Here is a 22,368-nt window from a genome sequence, read left to right as displayed (position 1 = left end):
ACCATAGTACATAGATGCCTATTACATGTCCTCTATATATCACCGACAGTGGGTACAAATATATTTGTACTGAAGCAGTTTACCAGTGGTTTAGTTCATGCCAAAACCATAAGTTAAATCTGTCTGTATGTTGTTGGTGACTGTGGCATCCGTTCCATTTCAGTGTTCGAAAAGCTGCAATTCAGGTATCAGGAAGCGCCAGGTAATCTGCGCGGATAGTGACAGAAATTTCTACAGTCCTGAGAGATGCGAGGTCCAGGAGCCGCAGATTCCCTCCATGATTGAGAGTTGCAATACCCAGCCCTGCTACCAGCGCCAGAGTAAGTCCTCAAGAACGGTTGTGTGGAAGGAGGAGGCTTAATGTGATGTCTGCATTAGATCCAATATTGATTGACAGCTGTGGAGTCCTGCAGTTCATATCTGTTGGCTTTTTATTACTGAGTCAGAAAAGACAGGGCAAATGTGGCCATTTCACCAGAGTGTAGGTTACACCAGGAGATGCTGGGAAGTTCTGAGATGTTTGCTCATTCACATAGGTTTGCTCGAGGATTTGGAGTAAGTAATGCATATGTAACATGTGTAGGTCCATTCATGGTATTCTTTAATTTCTCTTTATTACAGATATTTTTATCACTTTGAGATGCTTGTTAGGTGCTTTACAATGCTGAGGGGTAGTAGTGAGGGGTGAGGTTAGTAAAGTAACAATAGTCATATTCCAGGCCTTGCATGTCCATTCATGTGTCCCTGTACAAATAAAATGTACACACCGAACATATGATGCATGGGTGATTGTGCTGCTACTTTCTATATGTGTCCTGGAAATATTATAAGCCAAATTTTCAAATAATTCAACCAAAGTTACTGCTCTACATTTTGTGAAATGGAGAGAGCAGTTCAGCACCATATCTGCTAAGAAATTGCACTGTTTCTCTGTCCTTGTACTGGTGCTCTAGGAGCTGCCTTGTGCCAATGCGCACACACCTTGCACCATAGTTCAAGGGTTTGTGCGTGATGCCAAGCATAGCCTTTGCATTAATACTAGAGCCTTCCAGCACAAAATACTATGCTTCGACATAATATAACGCTTTCATAGCTTTCTATGTGAGATGCACATAAAATGCCTATATACCTTTTTTTAGTGGATAGGGGTTTGCTTTAGAACCTATCGGTGGTTACACAAGAATTCCCATCTACCACCCATGGGAAGCACACCCTAACACGAAATAGCACAAAGCACAACTTTGCGTTACTATTGGGATATTCTTCAGTACAAAACATGTTTTGCTCTGGAAATAAAATCCAAAAATCAATACTTTGTGCCAGTTTGTCTCTTTTGTGATGCAAACTTGGCTTACGCTGTTGCTAAATTTGGCACTGTGTGATTTGTTTTATCCCTATGGTCACTCTTATCTATTCCGGTAAGAAAAGCCCTTAGACTCAAGAGTCACCCGGTGACCACTTTTGTGTACAGTGGGTTCTTTAGAGTGTACTTCCCCGAAAGCTGTGTAAATGAGGGCGAAATCATACAGAAATGCAGCACATACATTTATAGACCAGCCAACTAATCTTCGTACTGCAATTATAACATTGAGTTTCGAGAAATCAATACATAGGCATCATAGGATCACGTTTCACTGCCCGCTCCCAATCTGTCAGGTTGGAAGGGGTATCCTTAATCGATAATAAATGTCTACTGCCTGGCCAGCAGGATCAAACAAAACAAAGGTTTCTTCTTATTAATTGTCCTGTGTACATAGGGACTGTGAAATGGTATTTAGATTGGTGCACTTTAGCTCTACTTTCGTATTACCTGAACTGGGTCCACTCAGGAGAGGAGTATGTTCCCTGAGAAGTGTGGGAAGCTCATGTCTAATACAGCTCTGCAGGTGCTATGGGGTGATCTGGACTTTTAGAGGCCCCTCCAGTGTAATGCTGTGGTACTGCTATGGGTTGGACAGACTGGCTCTCGTGGAGTTACATATTGATTGCATTTTTGTCTCTATACTAAATAAATTAGGACATTGGAATGTTGGGAGCTCCCTTGCAGACGATGGAGTGCTCCGGGCTTTTACTGGCCGGGAAAAGCCTGCAGCGCCAACATTCCAATGTTCTTTGTTCACAGCAACAGCTGTGAACAAAGGCCTCACGGAGCCCGAGGGGATATAAATCCCCACCAGCTCCGAGGCCTTTGTTTTATTTATTAGAACATTCTGCCCTCTAGTGGCAGAATGTTCTAATAGCCTTATAGCCCTTCGTAGCTGGGCTATGCCGGCAATTAAAGTCCCGCTCCCTTGTTAAAGGCCCTCTCCAAACGCTGGAGCAGGCCTTTAATGGCTGTTGTAGTCCGCTACAGGAGCTCTAAGGCTATATTGGTATTGATAAGGGAATACTAGCCAGCATTTTTACTTGCAATGTCCCTGCACTTTACCCTTCCCAATGGCATATCTGTTTACATTATATGTTGATATGTTTATTGAGGGTACCTACCTGAATATTCTCCTTGGGACTGGGAATACTATGATGGATGATGGATGATGGATGATGATGATCATCATCAACACAATAACAATAATAATAATAATGATGAAAATAATAGCAATAGTAATAATAATAACAATAATAATAGAAATAGTAATAATAGTAATAAGAACAATAGTAGTAGGAATAAGCATTCACAGACTTCCAGTGTGTCCAATCCATAATAGTAACACAATACTTATTATAACAAGTACTGTTATTGTTAGTGTTTTGTTGTCATTATTATGCTGTGTATGTATTATGTTGTGTTCATGTGGCATCCTTATTTAATTTGCTCTTAATGTGCTACATTATTTAGTTTTGATTGTTAGTGTTATTTTTATTCATGCTGTTATTAATCCGTATATATCACATGTTCACAATAGGTTACTTTTTAATCACCCTTTGTAATTATTCTAACAATAATCATTATTTTAATCGTTAATTGTTAAGCTATCTACAGAACTGCACGCAATGTTTCCTTTCTGCCTGCGATCTGTTTATTTGAGCCCTCTGGGGTTATGAACCCTGAACTGAAATTCTCCATTGTTGTGCAGTCTCCAATTCCAGGTTTGAGGTGGGACCTCTGAGTATGACATGTTGCTGGGCAGCGAGTGACCCCGTCTAACACCTTTTGTGATCAGATGCAATCTGAGTGTTACCTGAGGGTTGTTCAGGAGTTCCACCTCAGACAGAAAGTTTTGCCTGTACAAGGTTAGGGATTCAAGCTTCTTTGTTAACATTCTTGCACTGTAAATTCACTTGCAACTAAGGGGCATATTTCTACTTTGTTTGCGCCGAACGTGCGTCCAAAAGTATGACGCACATTCGGTGCAAACTGTGCACCATATTTCAACTTTGACGCCCGAGCCCGTGGACATCAAACTTCCTCTGTGTGCGTCATTTTTTGGATGCGGGACACTGCCTTGCGTTAATGACATGCAAGGTAGGCGTTCCCGCCCAAAAAATGACTGTAAGGCCTGTGCGCCTTATTTATACTCCTGCGTCATTTTGACGCACAGGAGGGGGCGGGCCTTAAAAAACGGCGCACAGCCTGATGTACGCTGTTTTTTAACGCCTGGGTGAGGGCAGGTGTTAAGGGACCTGTGGGCTCACTTCCATGGTGCCCTTCCCTGCCACCCTCGCCCACCCCTGAAGGACACCCATGGGTGGATGGGGGGACCCATCCCAGGTAAGTTGAGGTAAGTATTTTTTTAATTTTTTTAAAGTGGCATAGGGGGCCCACCTGCATGCCACTGTGCCCAATGACCATGCCCAGGGGACAGAAGGCCCCTGGGCATGGCCATTGGGCAAGGGGGCATGACTCCTGTCTTTGCAAAGACAGGAGTCATTTCAATGGGGGTTGTGTGTCAAAAAATGGCGCAAGTCCGGTTTGAGGCATGATTTTTGCCTCAAACCGGACTTGCACCATTTTTTGACGCACAACCCCCATTTTCCCCTACGCCAGCTAACGTTATTCCTTAAATAAGGTGCCCGCATGGCGTGTAGGAATGGCGTTAGCCGGTGGTAAAATGTTTGACGCAAACCAGCGCCCACGCTTGTTTGCGTCAAAAAGTATAAATATGGGCCTAAGTTGTTTAAGTGGGGCCTGGCCTTTACAAAGTCTTGGAATGTGCCTTCTGGTCCAGTACAGTGTTTCTGTCCCTTGCTTACCTTCTACCGCTGTTGTACATCATCCACAGCCGCATGGTAAGGTGCCCGAGTCACGCTCTAAGAACCCCATGAGTCAAGCGGATTAATGAGGAGGGAGAGATGGTCGAGGTTGAGATCTTTGCCGTGAGAGTATGATAAATGGACAGATAGTTCTACTTTCGTTTTACTAGTAACATATTTACTGGGGCCTCCCAATTCTATGTGTTCTTAGATTTGTTTGCAAAGGGTACTCTTTGAGGGAGATGAAATGATGTTCAATATACGAAATGGCCATGGTATGTAGCCACTACAAGAAATGCAAACTACTAGTTCAATAGCCAAAAATTTACCTTTCTGGTCACATCACCTTCTGAGATATATCGAATACTCTCTGATACCAACAAGGCTCAGTGGAATTGACAGAAGAAGCAGCACGTGTTCCCTCTCACTCCAGCAGTGTCAGCAGGAGTCTTCTGCAATGACACTTTGCATTGTCTATTAGTGCCTCTACCTAAGGGTGTGCCCTCGTATTATCGAGGCAGGAATTTCAATGGCACCAAATATTGTGGACACAATACATAAGTACAAAATTTTGGAAGATAAGCAAGTATATATTTTCTATAAATGACCCCACAAACATGTACCTTTGTGCTTTTGAGTGTATTCATATTGTCAAGGTGCATAAATGTGGCATTAAGAACAGTAAACCTACACTTTCTCTATATGCGCTTATCTTTCGAGATTTTGTCCCACGATATTCTGTTGATGATATTAGTGTACCTTGATAAACCACACCTCAATATTCCTTGGTACAATCCTACCGCCCATCACAAAGCTCCTTACATGTTACTGTTTACAACCTGGGGCAGGGAATGATGTTATATTCGTTGTCTTTACAGGTGTACCCAGTATGCAAGATACCCACGGCTACGACAACACTGAGCAGTTCTCTCTAACTCGCTACAGGCCGGATAACCCCTCCTCAACAGGTTATTGACAGATTAACATTATTTTATTATTTCCATTGGAAATTATTTTCTTTTGTTTTTTGATGTCATTTAATTTTTACAAAAAGGCAGAGTAAAAAAAGGCTGCACTCAAAACATTTATGTCAATTAGGAGTATCAGATGCTACCCCTGGCATACATTGGGGTCCCCCTGACACTGCTGTTGTCTCAGGGTTAGGAGACCATGGTAGCAACAGAAAGTAAAGGGTCCCCCAAGAGCCCTGTTTAGCATCTGTAACTTCCACTGTTTGCCATTTCCCATATCCTGTGATGTCATTGGAGGGCCAAACAGTCAACGATGTTCCTTTAGCTACCCCTCATCTTGTGGCGAATCGATGTCCATGATTTAAAAGTTTCCTTACTAGCCCTAACTTCTGTTTTTCCTGCCTTTTGCTAGATTACTTGTTCTAGGCATGCTGGGTGGTGTGCATACTTAGTATCAAAGTCAAAATATCAAGAGTATCAAATATCTAGGGCACAATATTGAGAAAAAAATATTGACAGGTAAGTCTAGATTTTCAATACCTACCTTCACATATATGTACCTGTGTGGTACCAATATCAGGAAGTTACGTAGATGGTTGGCAGAGGTTGGTAGAGGTTAGCAATAGTAAATAGATATTTGTCTATATGCACTTATATTTCAATATTTTGTCCCTCAATATTCTATTGTGCTGGGTTGGAGGACTGTGCTTTTGCTTTCTGCTACATTGCAACACCACCCCTGAACACTTCAACACCAAACCATTTGATCTCGTGTTCCTGCTTCGTGCCATCCCTGGCATGTTAATTTCTGCACGGGAACACGTGTTCCCAGCATCCGGCAGGTGGATCGGCAGGCACCTCTGACTCTCAGCACACACTCACGCTTGTTGACGCCTTCAGCTGGTGGATGGGACACACCTCCTGTCCCCTTGCTTGCTTAATAGAATCTGTGCAGCACAGGTAGGCAGCTAGGGGAACCAGGTTGTTGTCTGCTGTGAGCTGCAGGGTGCAGGCTGAGCTGTCTATAATTCTTATTACTTACTTGATAAGACTAGTTCATTTACCTTCTTTGCATTGCACACAAGGTGTTTAGACCTTTGCTAGACACCATGATACTCCATCTACAGAACTCTACCATCTTCTTGAATTTACCGTAGTGTGACATCACATACAAGTACCTTAAGTGCCCTTTGTCCAATAGAAGAACCGCTGTAAAACACCAACAAGAGGCTCACTGCCTGAATGCTACAGACATGGACATACCCTGATAGGTAGGAACATGACTCACTTCTAGTAATGTTAGCTAGTCTACTTCCGGGTGATACTAGTATTTAACACAGGACAGGTTGCTTAGCTGGGGAGGTGTGTGCTAGTCACTATTTAAAAAAAGAACATAAATATTTAGCAGCCTATTTACAAATACAATTTGGATTAGGCACAAAAATGATTCTGTAGTACCCTTTTCCAGAATGTAACATTTGTTTTTTAATTAGGCGCTCTCAAACCTAGGTCCTCTCAGCCAAAGTCTGGAAAAGCCTGAATATTTTCCCCAGTTAAGGAAAAGCAAAAACCTTTGTAGGATGGATCAAACCTTTGTATCCTCTTGTAATTCAAACCTAGGACAGAAATCAGACACAGTTACTCATAGATAACGATTTGTGAATAGGGCTCTTAAACATTTCCTTTTGGAAATATAATGTGGTGAGTTATCTACACTCTACAGAATAACACGTGTTATCAAAATGTTACTGAAAATAAATCTCCAAAAGTAGGACATTATTCCTAGCCTGAGAGTTACCTCGATGACCCCTATCTAATTGGTACATATAAGTGCTGACGTGCCACTGAAGCTGTTCCTCTTCATTCCTCCCCTTCCAATACAACACCCGATGAAAGAACAGATCCAAGAGGACCCGGCAACCAGGACCGTCCAGAGGAAGACTCTAACTTCCTCCCTAACCGACGTGACGGGCACGACTCTCGCCATGAGAACGCTCGCTGCAGACGCACCAGGTAGGATTAACGGAAAAATCAGAAGAGCCTAGAAACCTACAAAACTGCTATCATGAAACATACTGTAAAATGATAAACACATAAAAAGTCAAGATGAAGCTATGCCACACGCCTTCTGTCCAAGGCCTGCATCATTATCTCTGCATATCTCCGCCATGTTTTCACTTCAAACTGACAACCATATGTACAGAATGTACGCATTGCGATCTCCTAATTGCGAATCTTAGCGATTCACAATTAGGAAACTGTCATTCGTAATGTACAAAAATACACAAGTGTTAAATAATGATTCTTAATGGGTAGCAAACCAACCTACCTCATGAATATTATACAGGTCTGTCACGATTTCCGACCCATTAGGAATTGCAGCCATCACAGATATGGTGGTCTGCTGACCACAGCAGGTCACCATATCTGTGATCGTTTTTCAATAAAGCCATTTTTTTTAAAATGCAGCTCATTTTCCTTATAAACAGGATGTGTATCAAAAAATGAGATTAAGCATTTAAGTTACATTTTTTAAAACAAGGTAGTGGTCACGTCCTCTTAGAGCAATTGTTATAACATCCACAAAGGAGAAAAGGACCTCTTCCCATTTGTGGATAGTTACCACCACCTTTGAGCTGTCTGCAAAAAATTAGTGTTTTGCCACCGTTATTCAAACACAAAACATTCATATATAGCAATGCAATTTGGTATTTGGAAGGGACGCCCTAAACACGCCCCTTCCATATATTGAATGAGTAAACACAAATTGTGATTCGGTAACATGTTACTGAATATCAATTTATGCTCCATTCATACGAAAAAGTATTTTTTTGGCTGAAAACAGCTTGATTCTGTGAATTCTGCCATTTCGGACCGCAAAAATACCTTGCACTGAGGGGCATATTTATACTCTGTTTGCGCTGAATGTGCGTCAAAAATTGCAAACCTTGCCCCATACTTAAACATTGACGCCCGACCCCGCAGACGTCAGAATTCCCCCATGTGCGTGATTTTTTGGAAGCGGGAAACTGCCTTGCGTTAATGATATGCAAGGTAGGCCTTTCCTTCCAAAAAATGACTTTAAGGCCTGTGCGCCTTATTTATACCCCAGCGTCATTTTGACACACAGGAGGGGGTGGGCCTTAAAAAACAGCACACAGCCTGATGTGCGCCGTTTTTTAACGCCTGGTTCAGAGCAGGCGTTAAGGGATCTGTGGGCTCGGAAGGAGTCCAGAGGTGCCCTCCCATGCCCTCAGGGACACCCCCTGCCACCCTCGCCCACCCCTGGAGGACACCCATGGATGGGGGGACCCATCCCAGGTAAGTTTAGGTAAGTATTTTTTAAAGTTTTTTTTAAGTGGCACAGGGGGGCCTAATTTGGGCCCCCCTACATGCCACTATGCCAAATGACCATGCCCAGGGGACAGAAGTCCCCTTGGCATGGCCATTGGGCAAGGGGGCATGACTCCTGTCTTTGCTAAGACAGGAGTCATGGGGGTTGTGCGTCAAACAAAATGGCACGAGTCCGGTTTGAGGCCTGATTTTTGCCTCAGACTGACGCGCACCCCTTTTTGACGCACAACCCCCATTGTCCCCTACGACGGCGCTGCCTGGTGTGCGTCATTTTTTTTTACTCAGGCCAGTCCGCATGGTGCGTTAGAATGGCGTTAGCCGGTGGTAACATTTTTGACGCAGAACTGCGTTGGCGCAGTTGTGCGTCAAAAAGTATAAATATGGCCCTGAGTGAGTTGGCCTGTATCATCATCATCCTGAGAACCTTACAGGGTGTTGAATGGTAGCTGTGTTCAACATGTTGAAATGCAGTATTTAAATATAAGCTTACAAGCGCAAACAAAGTTTCTGTTGACTAGGCAGCTAGATGGGACATTCATTGTGATATGGTGAAAGAGTGCAACTCCATTACCGTTTTTGCTTTTTGCTCCTTCCTAGTACACATGGGCAAATAAGCTCCAAAATATGTGTATATCTTTTCTGGGACATACATTTTGTCGGTCAACTCGTCTCACCAAATGCTGGAGGATCATTGTTGCGTTAATCCACTTACACTACTAATTTAAGCTAGCTAAGTTTAGTTTTATTATAGCAGATGTTATCATCACACAGTGCAAATATATATATATATATATATATATAGATATATATATATATATATATATATATATAGATATATATATATATATATATATACACACATATATATATATATATATACACACATATATATATATATATATACACACATATATATATATATATATACACACATATATATATATATATATACATATATATATATATATATATACATATATATATATATATATATATATATATATATATACACATATACATATATATATATACATATACATATATGAATGAAACCTACTGGTGGTCACCAGTAGGTATTTATATTTAGAACTATGTTTCCATAGAAAAAGTGTATTTTGACTTGCCTATATCTTTGGCGCCGTTTGACGAATCTTTACAAAAGTTTCCCAAAAAGTGTTAATGAGAATCTTGTTGTACAGGGGAAGTTTCGGGGCGATCTGTCAAGCAGGGGGCGAGAAAAAGGTGGGTTTCCCATTATAGTTTCCCATGGGATTTGGAACACGACTACAGCCCGAACTGCTGGACAAAATTGCACAACATTTTGCAGAAAGGTAGCTTTATGTCGCGCAGGATGCCTTTTTGTTGTTTAGTGTAAATTTGCTCAGTAGTTTTTGAAATATTAAAAGAAAACTAAATATAGATAGCTGGAGGTGCGAGGGCTTCGCAAATACTCCATATCTCGTGCAGAGATCTGATTGGCTGCCAACACTTCACCCAGGAAATGTTAGCAGCCATTTTGAGACTCAGCTTTAGCCGAGTCTGGGAAAAAAATTAAAAGGGGGAATGGTATTGTTAACCTACCCCTCCAGCTGTGGTGCAGGGGTCCTCGGGAACCCTCCCCCATTATGGCAGAGCCACAAATGTCACCATGATTTTTAAAAAATAAAAGCAAGCACAGTCTCTTGCGCTTTCTTTAATTTTTGCCCCAGGGTGGGCTAGGTCCCGGAAGCATTGCGGGGGTGAAAAAAGAAGGGGAGTGCATGGGCCCTCTTTCCAATACTTATATTAGTCCTGGTGACCACCACCTCCTGGGACAATGATGTTAAAATATCCAGGGTACCACCTCCTCCCCGGGGCAAAATGTGTATTTGTAATGGGGGAGGCCAGTATGGCCTTCCCCACAGCCCTGGTGACCGCCACCTCCAAAGGGCTAAATATAAAATTCATGAGGGGGGACTGTGCGGCCTACCCCCACAGCCCCGGTGACTGCCACCTCCCCGGGGCAAAATGTGTATTTGTAATGGGGAGGCCCATACGGCCTCTTCCACATCCCCGGGGACCGCCACATGCCAAGGGCTGAATATGAAATCTATGCGGGGGGCCCACCACCTCCGGTGGGGCAATTGATTGCAATTAAGTGAGGGGTCACACAGCCCACCACAGCCCAGTGGACCACCCCTTCCCAGAGCTGATTTAGCTTGATAAAGAGGGTCTGTTGTGGGCCCCGGCGACCACCACCTACCCAGGGCTAAATTAAAGGTTGTAGGGGGGCCACGTGGCCCCCTAATGGAGTCAATAATGGCCCTGGAGTCCACCACTCCCCAGGGCCAGCTCCTACTATGTCCCGGAGTGCCCACCCCACGGGACATAGCTGTTTGCTGTGACTTGGGAGCTCTTTTTCCCCCTGCCCTGTTAAATAGTGGTGGGCCCTGGGTGATGGGGTCCCCGGGGCTGAAACCGGCTAGTGGAGGGCGAGTGGTGGCAGAGGGAAGGGGGCCACACAGCCCCCCATTGAATCGTGATGGGCCCCAGGGTATGGGATTCCTGGGGCCAAATTCGGCCTTGGGAGGGGGGCTGCGGGCCACCTCGTCCATTGAATAGTGGTGGGACCCAGTAGATGGGGTACCCAGGCTGAATTGTCCTGGGGAGGAGGGGGCCGCATGGCCTCCCTCTAAAATTTATTGTGGTGGGCCCCAAAGGATGGTGGCCTCCTTCCCCTAGAACAGGGTTCCACAAAGTCAGTCCTGGAGAGCCGGGTCCATGCCAGATTTTTAGCATATCCACATTTATAAAAAAAAGATGTTTCAGAAATCTACATTTTTCTAAATGTGGATATGCTAAAAATCTGGCATGGATCCGACTCTCCAGGATCAACTTTGCAGAACCCTGCCCTAGAATACAAGGTTCTCTCTTTAAATTGCTATGAGTATGCAAATTACGTGGAAGCTGTGCCCACTTGGCCTTGCACTGTCCACCTTAGACGTATGCAAAGGTCTTCCCCCTTTTGCCAGGATGACTTACAGCTTCCGACAGGGCCCCAGTGCCTTTCCCACCGGTTATGATTTTGTATTCTTCATGCTGACAAATATGAGGACATCTCCACAAAACAAAAAGAAGCACCTACTTCATATAGATAAGAAGAAGGACCCTGGTTTGGTGGAGATTAACGTCTTTGTAGTCTCGTTGGCCTCTCCATTGGATGATTCATGTTATCACACAATTCTAGAGAAACGGGCCCCAGGAACAATCATATTACCAAAACGCTCACAAGGTCGCTGGTGACATTTCCTCGTGGTCATTACACAGCTGTAGTGTAGAAAACATACTGAACATTTACCCAAGGAGGCAGAAAGAACTCCACTTGGGTAGATATTTCATGCAAAGCTGTGGACTCTTGTTGGATTAAAGGGCAGGTGAGGTTCCTTTGTGGCAGAGTCACTCACTCAGCTACTGACACACCCACACAGACACTGAGACACCATCTCACAGATGCACTCAGACACTCATGCACCCACTAACAGACCCACTCAGAGACTAACACCCCTACTCACAGACCAACTCAGACACTCATGCACCTACTCACAGATGCACTGAGACACTTAAGCAGTCACTCTCAGACCCACTTAGACACTCACGCACCGACTCACAGACCCACTCAGAGACTCACGTACCCACTCACAGACCCACTAAAAGACTCACGCACTCACTCAGACCCACACAGAGACTCACACACTCACTCAGACCTACTCAGAGACTCATGCACTCACTCACTGACCCACTTAGACTCTCATGCACCCACTCACAGACCCACTCACAGACCCACTCAGAAATTCACACAGCCACTCACAGCCCCCATCAGACTTTGACACCCCCACTCTCTGACCCACTCAGACACTCAGTCACTCACAGAGACATTGCCACACCCACTGTCACACCCAGAGACACCCTCTCACATCTACTCTCACACCCTGACACTCACACCCTGGCACTCACACCCTCAGACACTCAGACACTCACACACCCACACACCCAGACACTCACACCCAGACACACTCACACCCAGACACACTCACACCCAGACACACTCACACCCACTCACACACTCAGACACCCTCTCTCACCTATTCTCACACCAAGAGAGACAAACCTTGCAGCCAACTCCCACCACGCACGGCCAAACATGTGGTTATGTAACTATAACTTGCAGCCTAAGGTAACTATAACTAGCGCCCTCGCCGTGCATTGCTAATTACCCCAGGTATTACAGCAGTTATAACAACTCTTATAACGTCAATAAAAATATCATTGAAACATTACCAGTCACATTATTGAAGGAAAAACTGTGCATGGAGGGGGCACGAGTTATAGTTACCTGAAATAACTAATTATAACTGCTGAATTTCTCTGGTTTTGTGCGAGTAAATTCAGAACTATAGCGCCCCTGTAACCTTTGGTTTTTTTAAGTGACTATATATATATATATATATATATATATATACACACACACACACACACACACACATACACATATATCTATCTATCTATATATATATATATATATATATATATATATATATACACAGATATATATAGATATACATATATTCATATATATCAGAATGGCAGTAGTAACTCTGTAGTTGAAGTTAGGGTGACCAGAGATAGGGATTTGTCTGATTTTTGTCCCTTTTTACCTTTATAACTTAGTACCTGATTGCCAAATGTGTGTGAAACTTTGCAGACCTGCTGTCTCCATTTCTTCTGGAGAGGACTGCAAGTTTCATGTATTTCGTCTATGGTGGGGAAGGGGAGATGGTGGGGGGAGTCCTGAAACAGTATTCCAATCATATGCATATTTCATAGACTTTTGTATTTCACATAACGCAAAAATTGGCACCTCGATTTTTATTAAATTTGGCAGTATTACATACTAGGGCACAGGTAATTCTGTGGGGGTACTGCTGATAAGTAGAGTAAGTAAATGTTAATTCATAAAGTTTTTCAACTTTGTCGTATCTTGTAGCACAATAAAATTTAAAGTAGCAAGGAAGCCCATATCATAAACTAGATGGCATATGTAAAGTTTCAGATTTTCTACAACTACTTCTACATAAACAATTGCTAATCAAAACCTATAAACAAATACATAACAAATAGAAAACATTTTAATAAGTTTTTTTTGTATGCTCTCTGTCTCACACAATAAAACTGTGCCCAACAAGCCAAACAAAAAACTTCTTCCTTATGTACTCCCGTGCAACAAAATGGAAAAGTGACCTAGTAGTAGACTACTACATGGAGGACATGATAACTGGCCATCAGAAAAAAAAAAATCTTACTTTTTAAAACAACGATTGGCTTTCATCCACTTTGGGCTTCATGTGTAGCACAATCCTACTAAATGTAGCAAGGAACCCCCAAAACTAAACTAGACTGCATATTTAAAGTTTCAGAAAATTTACATCTCAAAACGTAGAAAATGCATTTTCTACATTTTGTGTTGATGTAAGTTTTGGTGGTGGATCATTTAGGGGATACAAAGGTAAAAAGCGGGCCTAAAACACATTTTATTTCACCAGTGCATTTTCCATAGGTCATTGTATTTGACGTATCGGGGAAAATGGCTGAATGGATTTACAGGAAATTTGGCAGGATTATACATTATGATGCTTTTTGGGTACTGCAGTTAAGTAGGGAAGCATTCTTTAATTTATAAGGCAATTAAGCCTAGTGATATCTGTCATTGCGGAATTTCACAGGGCTTTGTGAAACTACCACTGTACTGTACATGGCCGTAAACTAATTAAAAAACATATAAAAAAGATAAATACATTTCCCTATCTATTACTACTTTAAGAAAATGGTAATAGGTAGGGACCTACACTTACCTATATCTATGGCCCTAACACTGAACACAGTCACATTGTAGTATGACTGTCTTTCCTTTTCATTCTCTAAAAACAGCGATCACCTAATTATATACTGGCTTGTCATTGCCTTGTACCACAGTATACTGCAAAGTTATCACAGTATACTATGACCCGAAATATAACCAAGGCTTAGCTGTTTTATTGTATTGTGGTTCCCTTGCATCACTCATGGTACCTCATGGCCAATGCAATACTGAAGTCAGAATTACAAAGGTAAATCTGGAGAAATGCAAGGCAACACAGCTCGCTGTTTTACATTACTCTGCACACCACAATCTATGTTGCTGCTAAATTTTGCATACATCCTTATGCCACCCACTGTAGCCACTCCACTATAGGCTATTCCACTCTATACTCTATGATGCTCCACTCTAGGCCACTCCACTCAATGCTGTTACATTGTACGCAATGCCACTGTGCACCACTACACTCTACACTCATGCACTGTACGCATCTCTATTCTGCGCCACTCCACTGTACGTCACTCCACTGTATATCACTCCACTATATGCTATTCCACTCTACGCCATCCTGCTGTACACCACTCTGCTCTGCTCTATTCCAAGGTATGCCACTCTACGCTACAACTCTCCACTGTATGCCACTCCACTCTTCGCTACTTCTTTCTACGCTATTCCATTGGGCCACACTCCAAAGTACGCCACTCCACTGCATGCTATTACACTCTACCACACACTAATATATGCCACTCCAGTCTACACCACTTCTTATACGCCACTCCAATGTACTCTACTCCACTTTATGCTGTAACATTCTACGCAACTCCATGGTACAACAGTCCACTCTATGTCACTCCAGCCTATGATATTATATTACACTGTATGCAACTCCACTCTACCCCTCTTCAGTGTACACCACTCTACTGTATGCCACTCAGCTATACGCTACTCCAGTATATGGTATTCCACTCTATACCATTCCACTGTATGCCACTCCACTGTTTGCTATTCCACTCTATGCCACTCAGTCATTCAAAATTTGGCAACTTGCCTGTCTCTTAGTATTCCCAAACATCAATCTGTTTCCTGGCACTTATCTGATTTTCATTACCTGCTGGTTAAATAGTGAATCCGATGCAAGGCTTTTTGCTTTCTGTACTTTTGCATACTCTGGTCCCCTAAGATAGCTTATCCAGCCTTATGTGCCTCCCATGGATTTGAAATCCTCGTACTTAAGGCTAGCTATCATGCCTAGGATCAAGAGTTAGACATGGAGGACACACTCTGGTTTCTGGCAGCCTAACTTTGGAATACATTATTCTTCCAGCTGCGCCTAAGCCAGAGCGAGGTGATCTTAAACAAACAGCTAAAAACAAGACTCTTCTGAGTCCGCCTCTATCAGTAGTATTGTGCAGATGGTTCATTAGGACTCAGAAGCCCTAGCTGGGCAGTCATGCACTGTACAAATGTTAAACTTAAACTACACATTATGCCAAAACACCCCACCCTTACGACATATATGAGACCATTTTGAGCCTAAAACCCAAAGCTCTCATAACAAATAAAGCTCATTAATATTTAATTTTAGCATTCAACACCATGCTATTTTCTAGACTCCTTCTACAGAGGATTCCTAATTGGTGCTATTGTCTCCAGAGTGAATTAAGCCCGTACCTCTACATTGCTTTCACCAAATCATCCTTGTGCAATCTTCAAGCAATGCTGAGTATGGGCAACAGATTTATTTTCCACTTAGAATGTACACTTCTAAGGCCAGCATCCTCTTCATGATTGCAGTGGCATAACAACACTTGATGGGGCTCCCCTGCATAGTACATGGAGGGGGAGCTCGGGGGCCCCCTGCACCACAAGAACTAATGTTCACCACTGCATGGCTGTATCATACATGAGGCTCTGCACAATAGCTAAGCTATTTAAATTCAGCATTAGGATATCTCGCCCCCCTTCAGTAACCCTGATCCATCATATTTCTCCATTCAAAAACCTTAAAGGAATGTTTCCACTTGCCAAGGTTTGCAGATCAGGATTCAAACATATGGACCTCCTCTTCTCTGAGATAAGTGGATAAGCACCCAACAGCTCACTCTGTCAAGCTCACACAGTCCGGCACCCACCCACACAACACTTCACACTCACATGCATGCACCCAATCACTCACCAAACATACCACAGCGGTCTGGGACTTGCTGCACAACAAGGCCCCTGACCTACTTTTCCTCACAGAAACCTGTCTGAACCCTACATCAGCACCTGACATTGTCACAGCCTTTCACCCGGCTACAGGATTGCCAGGCAACACAGTCATCACAAGCATAGAGGTGGAATCGCCATCATCCACAAGAGCACTATCAACTGCACCACATCCACGGACACGTCATTCTCCAACACGGAGAAAGCGACCATGTCACAGACAATTTCACTCTAAGAGGCACTCTCATCTACAGATCATTGGGACCACAAACCAACTTTACTGATACCATCACCGATTTGTTGCACCACCCTCCCTCAATGTTAGCAATTATATCCTACTTGGAAACCTGAACTTCCACCTCGAAACCACCCCCACCCCACATCAAGAGCATTAATTGAAGACCTTAGCAGCCAGTGCCTCACCAAACAAGTAAAGGGACCGACCAACATTGCCGGACACTGCCCAGACCCTATATTCACCAACTTTGACAACATCCCAGCCCTTACCAGTTCCCTGGATAGACCTTGCCACTCTCCTGGTCCAGCGCACCACCACCATAGGAGCCTACCAAAACTGGAACAGCATCACTGACAAGAACTGGAGCACCACTCTCTACACCAACCGAGCCAAACACAGCCAAGCCAAACAACCTCTCCAAAGCATTCAAGAATTTCAACAATTGGATCACCTCCTGTGCCAACCCCATGTCCCCTCAAACAAAGCAGTACAACAAGATCCAGACCACAGATCAGTTGGTACACAGAGGAACTCAGACTGATGAAGCGCCACCACAAACAACTGGAGCACAAATGGAGAATGAGCCAGGACAATGCAGACAGGACCACCCTCAAATCTGCCCTAACACACTAACACCAAAAATTCTGGACCACTAAACTGCTCTGGTGGACCGCATCGATGCCAGCACCAACAACATCCCGATCACCCCCTCACAGGACTTCTGCCACAATCTCTCAATTTTTCAGCAACAAAATCACCACCATTTACAGCAACTTCATCACACAATTGGACCAGACAGATCTCATCAAACACCTCCTGAACTTATCCAAAGAACTAGTGCTAACCACATGACCAGTCATCATCCCAGAAGAAACCACCGCCACCATGAAGTCCATCCACTCAGGGGCCCCATTGGACCCCTGCCTCCACCACATGTACTCCAGAGGACACATCAGTGCCATGCTAACACCCATTCTGAATACCTCCACCTTTTCTGAAACCTTTCCAGATGCTTGGAAACATGCAACTGTACTGCCATTGCGGAAGAAACCCTCTGAGGACCCTTCAGTGCTTGCCAAATACAGACCGATCTCCCTGCTACCATTGGCGGCCAAGGTCATAGAGAAACTCACTAATAGACACATCAATGACTACCAACTCCTTGACTCTACTCAATCTGGTTTCAGACCCAACCACAGCACGGAACCTCCCCTAGTGCTGCCATGGATGACATTGGCATTGCTGTGGACAGAGGAAACACAGCAGCCCTCATCCTCCTGAACCTATATTCAGCATTTGACACAGTCTTCCACCACATCATCATCCAACGCACCATTGGAATCCAGGAACACGCGCTTCGATGGAGCTGCCTTTCTTGACTGGAAGGACTCATTCAGCCTGGCACCATACACCTCGGTCACCTGAGACTTTGCGGTGTTTTACAAGGTTCATTCCTGGGCCCGACCCTCTTCAATGCATACATGATCTGCTATGATGACATCAACGTCCACACCTACACCGATGACACCAACTCACTCTCTCCCTCATGGACAAGATGGCCTGTACCTGGATCAAGTTCAATGTATATATGACTGAAATCGCTGTCTGGATAAAGACCAGCTGTCTAAAGCTAAACACTGACAAGATCGAAATTATGATCTTTGGGAAGAGCACAGCACTATGGGACTCCGGAGGCCAACAGAGGTAGGAACAACACCCACCACCCACGCCAGTAACCTTGAGATCTTCATTGACAGCAAACTCAATATGACCTCCAAAGTCAATGCCATCACCGCCTCATGCTTCAATACGCTTATGATGCTGATGCTTTTCAAATGGCTCCCAATCAGCACCCAAAAAACTGTCAAGAAGCAAGCTGGACTACGGAACACCCTCTGTGTCAGGATTAACAAAAAACTCCCCAGAGGCTGCAGACCATTCAGAACACAGCAGCCAGAACCACTCTCAACTTCCCATGCCGCACTCACATCACACCACACCTGAAGGAGCTCCACTAGCTCCCCATTCACAAACAAGCACAATTCAAGCTCCACCCACACTTTCAAGGCACTACATAACACTGGCCCAGCAATCCTCGACAATTGCATCTGTTTTCACAAACCTTTCTGGAACCTCTGCTCATCTGGAATCACTTTCACACACCCCCACAAATGGAAAACTAGATCCTGCAGGCAAGAGTTCTCCTACATCACTCCTAAAGTGTGGAATGGCCTACTGCTACACATGAGAGCCCCCTCCTCACTTCTTGAATTGCTCAAGAAGCGGAAACCTGGCTTTCCAACTGAGTAGTCCCACTAGGCCTTAGGTTCAGCTAGACTCACACCTGCCCAGTGCCTGGATTTGTGAACAGAATTTTTTTCTCGCTTTTCTTGTCGCATCCACCAGTAGTGCGACTCATTCAACAAAGTGACCTATTGTGAGCGAATGCTTCCAAAACCGCATGACCAACACCTGGTAAATAAACAGAAAATATATGAGATTACATCTACAACTGCAACACCACACCGGCATATGAAAGAAGCAATAGCATGAATAGCAGAAGCATAACATGCCCCTGTATCTTTTCAGGCTGTAAAAATCATGCCGCCAGTTGCTAAAACTGATATGCCAAAATACAGATATGAGATGCATACTGCTGACAAAAATAGCAATGCATATTAGTGTTTGCACAATTCTTCTATTGCACATGCCCCTTGGTCAATGCTTAAGGTAATGTACTAAAGCGCATAAATCACATATTGACAAATATCACACTTTAATGTCATTACATTGATCCCTAGATCCTTCATGGCACAATTAACTGTAAGTGTTCAACTCATTTTTCTAGAAGGTTTTCTGTCCTAACACTTTATACAGCATACTGTTCAAACGGGAGCAATGGCTTCGGAGGTCCTTGTGTTCACATGACACCATTCCTCAACTTCTTTATTTCATCTGTCTCAACATTGAACAGAAATCCCAGCCCTTAGACATCCCAGAAGAGACTAAGGGACCACATGCAAACAGTAAACAAAGCTTTCTGATAACTCAGGACCCCTACAAGTTCTCCATCTGTTTCTGATCTGAATCTTCTGGGCAATGCCATTACTAATAAATGCAATTGTTGTCAATAATAGCATTATCACAGACACTTATTAGTGGGGGTAGACACTGATGGCAGCTGGGCCAGTTAAACAAGACTGCAGAATGATTTTTGTGAGTTGGATGTGTATTGCACTCTCCATTGAATGAAGGTTATTTGTGCTACAGGTATGGGTGCTGTCCCGATGGGATAACAGCAGCCCGAGGCCCTAACAATGCAGGATGCCCACAGTTGTACAGCGATGATTATGTCAGCAGGAATGAGCGAGCAGAGGAAGACACCTCTCCAGTTGTAAGTAGCCATATTTCTCACTCTACCTTCTGTAGAACTCATAATCGAGGAGAGGTTTTAGACATCCTACTTTAAGCACCGGCGTCTAAGCCTATCTTGTATCCCAAGAGAATATTATGAAGTTTGTCAGCTTTCCAAAACTTGATCAGTGACAAAAAGTTATGCTGAACAAAGATTCTCTGAAGGAATTTTCAACAAAGACCTATTTTTACAAGATTTGTTTTCAGACTTCTAGAGGTTTGTAAAGGGAACCCTTCACAACTTTACACTTGCTTATCATTTGTTAACTTGTGAGATAAACATTGTGGGATAAGGCCACTTGCTGTACAGATTCCCTTGTAAGCCAGAACCAGCATTGCCAGTAATTTGCCCCTTTGATGGCTGGTGAGGCATTGGGCTGGCTAGCCCTCACATTAAACTGCCTTATTGGCTACTTGTGTTAGCATCTCTAATGCATAATTGAAAGACCTGACCAGTGAGTGAGGAGAGATTTCCCTGCTACTGCTGAGGCTTCAGTTAAGCGATTGTTCAACAATTTTTACTACCAGAAAATAACATCAGAAATTGGAGGCACATATCCCTTCTAGGGTCCTTTTGAAACTTGCTAAACAGCATTCTCAACCTTGAAAGTCCCCTGGGGTAGGGTGTGTGTTGCATTCTCACACTTTCATGCTTTTGCGTGGTGACATTCAGCACACTGTCCCTACACCGTGTCATCAAATGTCATGCTCCTCCTCCAACGTGTCCCGCACAGGACAAACTATGAATAATACCCTTACAACCACACATGCGAAGTGCGCACAGGAACCTGATGAAAACCATAGCATTGTCACATACTCTTCAAGAGTATGATACAATACCCTTGCAACCACACATTATGAAGGGTGCACAGGAACTTGAGGCAGGCCATACCACAGTCACAAATTCTCCAATGGTTTAAAAAATAAAACTGCATTACCCAGATCAAGCTTTAGGCCTCCTATAGGGCAAAGCAAGCACCATTTAAATAGTAATATTGTACAATAAAAAACAATACGTTAGGTCCAAGTAGACTATCATGGTGCCAAAAAAACTGAATTTAGTGGCAACAAATGCAAAATATTGGACTCCCTCTGGCATCAGCTCAGTCTACTGGGCTTCATTTTTCTTTGTTTTGGAATTCATTTCTGTCCAAAAACTTAAATTTGACAACATTTAGGCTTCCAAAGAGTTTAATTTCAAATTTTTAACATGAAATTTGATCATTTCCTCTTCCAAAACGATAACCGAAGTGTGGATGTCTGAATAAACAGGTTTTCTCAAAATCCACCTCTCAATCTGAAGGATATTTAAGAAATATTGTGTGTGTGCATATGCAGGCAAATTTGTATATGCATTCTTGTACTTGTGTCTCAACATGGAACACAAGTTTCTTCCTTGATTTTTCCTCATTCTTCCATTTATATATTGTGTTTTTCTTTATGTCTTAAAACACATATTTGTTTAGGTCACTAAAATGTAACTTCCTTGCAGAACCCATCTGAGGAGTGCCGGGGCTCCAGGTTTGGCTGTTGTTATGACAACACACAGCCAGCCTCTGGCCCATTGGGGGAGGGGTGTCGCAACAGACCCAGCCACGGTAAGTGCCCTATTTTTAAACAATTTGTTTTAGTTTTGCATCAAATCTTTTGAGACCCTTTGCAAGCACTTCTCTCTCCTTGGAAATGAAGTCCTCGTTAAATTGCAATTTGGAGGATATCATTCAGTAAATAGTCTAGACATTCCATAACGCAGCCTCATATTATATAATTGGTCAGAGGGTTGAAAGAGAAGCGTTGTGACATTCAGTGTCGTTTTTCAAATGAACATACCAAGGAATCTCAGCAGCTCTGATGTCAAAGATGATGTTTTAGGTGTAAATTGTACAGGGGTGCCTGTCCGTAGTAAATGATTTGTGAGTATGGTCACACCTCCAACCTGGTTTAACTTGATGTTTTAGCCTGGAGGCTAAATTGTAAGTTTGAACATGAACTTCAACAATTTCCCTGAAGCTTAGGAAAGAATATTTTTTGTGAAGTGCTAAAAAGTGACTGATTTAAAAAAAAAAGTTAGCAGGGTTGTGGAACGATGTGGTTTTGAA

The 22,368-nt window shown here is 43.3% G+C and overlaps 1 protein-coding gene across 7 annotated transcripts in view; it reads left to right on the top strand.

The window, feature by feature from the left end:
- Nucleotides 1-22,368, top strand: part of PAPLN (papilin, proteoglycan like sulfated glycoprotein) — a 330,912-nt gene that overhangs the window by 273,683 nt on the left and 34,861 nt on the right. For all 7 annotated transcript variants that reach the window (XM_069208926.1, XM_069208930.1, XM_069208925.1 and 4 more), the window contains 5 exons: nt 164-320; nt 5,070-5,159; nt 7,064-7,175; nt 20,126-20,249; nt 21,762-21,867. In XM_069208926.1, coding sequence (XP_069065027.1) covers nt 164-320; nt 5,070-5,159; nt 7,064-7,175; nt 20,126-20,249; nt 21,762-21,867 — 589 coding nt within the window. The remainder of the gene's footprint in view (nt 1-163; nt 321-5,069; nt 5,160-7,063; nt 7,176-20,125; nt 20,250-21,761; nt 21,868-22,368) is intronic.

Source organism: Pleurodeles waltl, chromosome 9, assembly GCF_031143425.1.
Source record: "Pleurodeles waltl isolate 20211129_DDA chromosome 9, aPleWal1.hap1.20221129, whole genome shotgun sequence".
In the NCBI taxonomy this organism is placed as follows: Eukaryota; Metazoa; Chordata; class Amphibia; order Caudata; family Salamandridae; genus Pleurodeles; species Pleurodeles waltl.
Note: the sequence above shows the minus strand (reverse complement) of the source record. Positions and strands in the feature narration are given on the sequence as shown.